Raw genomic sequence first — 7,500 nt, 5'->3', positions numbered from 1 at the left:
AGCATACCTGCATGTTTTTAAGGACGCACAAGGGTTCCATTTTGTCCATATGCCAGATCCTGACGGTGTCGTCCAGGGCGGAGGAGAGAAATATGCTGCAGGCGTCATCCGGAGGCATTGGTCTCCAGGCAAGACGAGTGATCATGGAAGTGTGACCCCGGTACATGACACGAGTCCCTCTTCTCTCGAAAGTCTTACACTGCCAAAGGATTGATCTATAGTGGTATGTTTTTTTGTCATGCAGATAATATGTTGTGTTATGCATCAAGGCAAGAACGAGATAAGAGCAGACTTTTTAGATTTTTTTTCTTATCTGAAACGGGGAGAAAGGTCTTACATCATTATTATCATTATTATTACTAGCCAACTTACAACCATAGTTGGAAAAGCAGGACCATAAAAGCCCAAGGGTTCCAACATGGAAAAATAGCCCAGTGCGGAAAGGAAATAAGGAATTAATTTCTCCTGCTGTAAGTTTGGTGGTGAAAGTACCTTTTTTTTTCTTGTGATGAGGCCATTTTTTTTTCTAATTGTGACGATGCCTTTGCCTTATTAGATGAAACCTTTTCGATTGTGAAAACAGCATTTTTATATGACAAGGCATTCTTTAATAGTGACTAAGCAAATTTCTTCATAAAATTTCGATTTGAGAGAGCGGCCAAGGAAGAAGGGTGAATGTCTTATTACTATACATTCAACTGTATTGACATAATTCTTAGTTTCTGTATAGAATATAAGATTTCTATTCCAATTTAATTGAAAGTTGACATTCCGAAGAGTAAAAACAACCTATATCAGATTATTTAATTATATATTGACACACTTGCTTACAAATTACAGGTAGAAAAATATGATCGTACATTAATTACGAGAGACGTTTTATACAATTTTGCTTCCTAGAATTTGCCAAAGTCACTTCAACTAAAGACGTCTACCTAGACCTATCAGTAACGAAGTTTTGAATCCTAAATCTTTACAGATTTTCTATTTATCACCATTTCATTTTTGTTATTAGTATCATGCATGCCTTAAATCACTCAACCGGCACTTACCATGAGGATATCACCAGAAACAGTCCCTAGAAGGTAAGTGGTGTTATCTCCCGGACGAAAGGCAAGTTTTGTAGCTGGGATTATTTCCGGAAGTAAAACGACAGGTCTAGAATTCCCTGACCCGGCGTGCGTATCTGGGCATCTTCCCTTTACGTCCTCTTCTCCTTTCAGTTGTAAAGAAGGGAGACCTCCAGCGATTTCCAAAGATACCCAGGGTGGGACACTAACTTTCATTAAAGCTGCAAAAATTAAAATTTGATAAGTTGATTCTGTCATTTCTAGAATATTGATTTTGTATGAAAACCGTTTATTTGGGGTAGGTCTATATGTAAGCTTCTAAACATAAAATTTTGAACAGATTCTGTAGATAGAGATGTTTGAGTGAAGGGGATGATTTAGGATGAGAGTGTGTATTGACTATGCTTGACAGGATGACCAGAAAGCGAGATGTTTAGACCATTAAAGGAAAAATTGCTTTAAATATATATTTTGACATAAGGTTAGTTTATCTACTTAATAAAAAAAAAGTCATATACCCTCGGAAATTAGTTTTAATAAGGAATTTAGGATATAAGTGTAGTACAAATTGTTTGACATGCCAAATGTTAGGTTATGTGGCTTATCAGTTTACTGATGTGTGTATTTTTTTTTTCAAATGGCAAATTAGACTTCATTTGTCGATTGGGGGTAATTGAGTCATCGAGTTCGTGGTGCAAGGACAGCAATCAACATTTCAATCCGCCTTAAGGTAGAATATTTCTATTACTTGGTGACAACGATGATTGTATTGTAAAAATCTTATAACTGGAAAAAAATGAAACAGCACAACTTCACGGGAATGGTTATTATACAAGTCCTATGGTACTTTACTGTGAAAGCCTTAAAATAATACTTCTAGAGACATGACCACGCAGGCCTAATTGCAAAAGACTGTATATGTCAGTGTTCCCCATGGAAGTATTGCCCCGATTTCCTGGAACATCTGAATCAATGACATCAAAATTTTTCTTGCCTTTCTACCTTTTATAAGCATTATGGCTGTTGTTTAAATTATCAAGGCGGGGTTTATATGTTAATAATTCTACTTTGTTTTTTAATAGGGGCATCCTTAATTGTTTCTGGGATATAGTTTTAATAAATAAGAGTAATTATTGGGAAGCTTTTATAGCTACTTGCTCATGGTGAAAATTTTTGAATTATTCCATAGTCATTAACATATATTTTACTATTCTGATTTAAGATCTCTTGTGGGCTCAGATCATGAGATGATATAAAAAACTATTAATAGGAAGTTACTGGTTTTTTTACATGCCTTCATCGTAAATTTCTCTTCTTTCGTATCAGTAATTTTTTTTAGATGACTCATATCTCATGATCACAGACCTATTGTTAAAGTGGAATCTCATCCAAATCCCACCAATAATTTCAGGTCACCCAGAATTAGGAACGGCAGTTGGAGATGGCATAATGATTAGGGGTAGATCCCTGGCAGGGGTATACTTCCAAGGTAAAGTCAGATAAATATTGAAGATAAAATTTATGAGGAAAAAATATCATGATAGTTGTTAAATAAGTCTGTTTTGTGGATTTACAGCTTTGGTTAATTTATATTTCACTTGTTTCAAGTAGTCTCTTTAATTCTATATATTGCTCATCTTACCAATATTTGCCCGTTTAGCGACAGGAATGGGGCAGGGGAGAGAAAAAGGGAGTTTGTATAGGATTCCAATATTGTATTTAGAGTAAAAATTGTTATAGCTATCCATGACGTTAATTTCAGGTTTTTTTGATGTCACAATCCTCGATCATTGAAAGTCTACCTTTGCGTTGATGAAACGAGTTGTGCAATTATTATTATTATTATTATTATTATTATTATTATTATTATTATTATTATTATTATTATTATTATTATTATTACTTGATAAGCTATAACCCTGGTTGGAAAAGCAGGATGCAATAAGCCCAGGGGTCCCAACAGGGGAAATAGCCCAGTGAGGAAAGGAAACAAGGAAAAATTAAATATTTTAAAAACAGAACATTGAAATAAATATTTCCTATATAAACTATAAAAACTTCAACAAAACAAGAGGAAGAGAAATTAGATAGAATAGGGTACCCGAGTGTACCCTCAAGCAAGAGGGTAGAGGAATTAATTTATTTCAAGGAAGACTATGGGCAGGATACCCATCAGTTGCAAATTACAGATGGGCAATGGAGGATGAATTTCGGTGGTGCACCTTTCACCTTTCCTTAGAAAAAAAAAATGAAGTTACTTTGTGTTCATGTCTTTGGGAATGACAAGTCCCTATTTTTCCTTTTTTTCTTATTTTGGCAGGGGGCAAAATTATTATAGCCAGGTAGGACAGCCATGGTTTCATATTAGAAAAGGTAGAATACAGGTTAAAAAGAAAATGAGAGGAATTTATGGTTAATGGTGCGTTATGGCATACTAAGCAAAAGTCTTGGTCTAGTTATTAACCGACAGGAATTTCTTATCTGATAGAAAAGATGGATGAAAGAAGAGGGCGAGCAGTTAGCTAGCAGCTAGTTAACCATGGTAGGGAATATTTTGAAAGTTAAATATTAGTAAGAGTTATGTAAAGGGGGGTTTAACCATAATAATATTCATATAAAGGTACATTTTCTTGTTATGGTCTTAAAGTTAATTTATTGCAATAAGGGCTTTTTTTCTTTTACTCTTTGTTTTTTTTTGGTATTTTTGGCTACCGGCGTAATATTCTTTGATCCTGAAGTTAATCCTTTACGCATTTCCCAAATACAATAGATATTGAAGATTGAAAGAACAAATTATAATCACACAAACTGATGTGTAATAAAAATGATATGAAGGAATATACTCATTTCCTCTACTTATCTGAATCTCACAGGAGAAACTTTATACTATAATTACATGTGAACAACCTTGAATGGAGGGATTTTTCATTGAAAACAATACTGGAAAAATTTACTAATGTTATAAACCATATAAACATATGCTAAATAGATGTTTAAAAAAGTTTAATCAATAATGTTCATTTACTCTTTATATAAAAAAATGTAATTCAGCAACAGAAAAAAATAGCCAAAATCAAGGCATCAGCTACTCTTTCTTGGGTAACGATTTTCTCCTCATTTGAGAGAAGAATCACCTAACTTCGAGAGTTAAAAAAAAATGACACACTTAAAAATGTGATCATCAATAGAAAGAAATAGAGCATGGAAATGGTCTTGATAACGGTCTCCACAAAGCTGTTATTGAAAGCTTCAGAAGTCATTTTACAAAATGATGTATATTATGTACTTTATATATTACCAGAGATTTGGATTTCTGAATTTGACCAATGAAGCATGGTGCTGGACCCAGAAGTCCATTCAGTGCTCGGGTACAATTGGAGGAACATCAGAAATTACACTATGAAACAAGACTTAAGACACTGGACAAAAAGACTGAAGAAAGATGACGGGAACCAAGGTATAGTAGAAGGTTAAAAAGTGAGTGCAGCAGCTAGGGATTGAAGAGGACGCTGAAAGGCTCGCTGCATACGAGTGGATTTTTTCCGTTCGGAAATATTTCCGCTCGTTAGGAGGCATGTTTTCACACGAGAGGATTTTCCCCCGTGGCGCCCTCATAGATTCTATAAACCACTACACTGGAACCGCACGGGTTAGCAGTCCACACAGCTAGTGAAGGGACCCAATGATCTTCATTGATTTATAATCCGCGCGGCAAAACCACGCGGCATCAATACGCTCGTACGAAGCGAGCCTAAATGCCCTTAAGAAATGCCTACACTCAACCACTTAGTGTGCAATTTCGGCAATAACCTCCAAAAAAGTATGATAACACGAGAGAAGCGTTAAAGCCTAATTTGTTCATATAATCAATGTTATTGAGCGCTTAATGAGCAATTAACTTACTTTGCTTTAGAATTATGTTCCTCATCTTCGTTTCCTAAAATACCAAGACATAAATAAAAGGACGCATTATCCATTCCAAGTAGAGAATTCAAATTCAAGAGGAAAAAATGAGAGTAATATTATGTTATTTTGAGATGCAAAGAAGAAATGGGAACAATAAACACAATCTAATATTGACGAATACAAATACCCTTTTATAATTTTGTTTGTTGTTAATATACCTCTCACTTATGATCCATTATACGTAACAGAGTTCATCACCATCGTGGTCCCTAATTTATCAATGTCCTGTGCAAGGATTCTGAAGATGAGCAGAATTGGCAAAAAAAAAAAAAAAAAAAAAAAAAAAAAAAAAAAAAAAAAAAATGATACACCGTTAGACTGATGTCTTTTTTTTTTCTTACTAGCGAAGAAGAGACATCTTTTAACGTCGAGTGAGACTATAAATTTTGTGTGAGGGTCTAAACTGCCTTGTACGCGAGACACTTACCCTTCGATTAAAGTACGCAACTCCGATATAGCTATTCCAATAAAGAGAGAGAGAGAGAGAGAGAGAGAGAGAGAGAGAGAGAGAGAGAGAGAGAGAGAGAGACTTACTTGTGCAACGGTATAGTCCGGTAAATGTGAACAACCACTCCTTGACAGTTCCGTCTTCAGACACTGAGACTAAGCCGTAGCCACTTCTTTCATGTTTCTCCTGGCAGAATTAGAATTAAAATTAGAATTAAAATTAGAAAAATTAATGTCATGAGAAACTATTAGATAATTTTTTAGAATTAAATGCTATATGATCTACAATACACATTTACGTGTGAAGGATCATACGACAAAACGATTTGCAAAGAATAATGATAGATTAGTTCCGTTGTAAGACTTGATGAGCATGATGCTAAATTCTGACACTTCTTGTTAGTCACCTGTTTAATAAGCACCCACAGTAAATGGTTTAAAGGTTTAAAGGCCGCTCATACATGACAGAGACAAGGGACAGTGACATTGCCCTATCAAGCAAGACAATGTCCTATACTAACCATATTACATAATTGTGATCAGCGCCCAAGCCCCTCTGCACCCAAGATAGGACCAAGGAGGGCCAGGCAGTGGCTGCTAATGACTCAGCAGATAGACCTATAGGTTTCCCCAAAACGCCCATCCTTAGCTCACAAGGATGGTGAAGTTGCAGCGACCAAAGAAACTGACGAGTTTCAGAGGGACTCGATTCCCAGTCTGACGTTCACCACTCAAGGACGTTACCACTTCAGTTTTTTTTTGTTTTTTTTTCTCAAGTATTGTCCTTCTATGAATAATAACTTTAATTATTTGATCATGAAACCTTATATAACTCTTTAGGTAATTGCGGAATTTAAATAACAAAGTGAACCGCCAAAGAATCTATAAATTGCATTTGACAAATAAAATGGAAGATGAACATATAAATTAGATTTCAATTCAATTACTACATTAGTAATAACACCGCCAATATGAGATTGAGAATTTCTGAAAACAGAATGGCGCTGCAATTAAAAAAAAAATGGATGTACGAAACTTTTTGGTTCATTCCAAATCTAATTATTCTACTTTTCCAGCCATTTTTTTTTTTCTGAGGAAAAAACCTATTTGGTTTTTCATCCACATTAAAAAAAGAAAAAAAAAAAAACATTATTTGACAACTTTACCCTTTAATCTGTCATCGTTTGAGATGTATGGAGACTGTGGCCTTGTATTTCGTGCCCATCTACTATCAAAACATTATATTTTGATACCGTAAAAGCTCAATTCTCTTCTTTATATTTTCTACACTAAGTATATTTCACACATCACAAAAAAGGAAGAGAGTAAAGCCAAAACATAATATCATTTACACATTTCACCTCATAAACGATAATACACTAGCCTGTTGAAACGTTTGGATCTTTTTTTTTTTTTCTTCCATTGGCTCTAGGTTTTGCTTTTTGTTAATTACGATTAAACCGGAGGTTGTGGAACTAATGAAATGACTATATACAGTGATTTCATGGGTAGTCTACCTCATTGGTACTACATATCTTTTACGAGGGATTTCTTTAATATTTATTTATCGTAGACTTCTCAAACACACATCTTCATGTACTGTATGTCCTAATTACAAAATCCGTTCAGTTCAACCTTGAATGAACATTATATAATTTTCATGGTTTTCTTTATGTTTGGCGCTTAAGTTCTAGACAGACCCTATAAATGAGAAGAAATAGTCGTGGAATATTCTCGCAGTAATCAAATCTTGTACAGTATGTTGGAAATGCATTTAACGTTTTTTTTTTTTACTTGGCTCTCTAGGTTTTTGGTGCTATAAAATCGAAAAATTAGAACGAAATAATTTTTTAGTGTTGTTATGGAGCATTTTAATTACAAATTACCAAAAACAATAACCTGGAATAATGCTACAAAACAGGTAATTTCACTCAAGATAATACTTTTTCATTCATCTCAAACAGTAATGTTTTGAATCATGTCTTCCGGAACTATAAATGAAATGCAATGGAATATT

At 34.4% G+C, this 7,500-nt stretch overlaps 1 protein-coding gene across 1 annotated transcript in view; it reads right to left on the bottom strand.

The window, feature by feature from the left end:
• LOC137645857 (dynein axonemal intermediate chain 4-like) overlaps positions 1 to 7,500 on the bottom strand; it is a 194,499-nt gene that overhangs the window by 17,973 nt on the left and 169,026 nt on the right. The window contains exons 13-15 of the mRNA XM_068378846.1: positions 5,571 to 5,670; positions 1,053 to 1,291; positions 8 to 199 (exon numbers count right to left, since the gene is read on the bottom strand). Of these exons, the coding sequence (XP_068234947.1) occupies positions 8 to 199; positions 1,053 to 1,291; positions 5,571 to 5,670 (531 nt within the window). The remainder of the gene's footprint in view (positions 1 to 7; positions 200 to 1,052; positions 1,292 to 5,570; positions 5,671 to 7,500) is intronic.

Source organism: Palaemon carinicauda, chromosome 8 (genome assembly GCF_036898095.1).
Source record: "Palaemon carinicauda isolate YSFRI2023 chromosome 8, ASM3689809v2, whole genome shotgun sequence".
In the NCBI taxonomy this organism is placed as follows: Eukaryota; Metazoa; Arthropoda; class Malacostraca; order Decapoda; family Palaemonidae; genus Palaemon; species Palaemon carinicauda.
The sequence above is the reverse complement of the archived record's forward strand: the minus strand, read 5'-3'. Positions and strand labels throughout refer to the sequence as shown.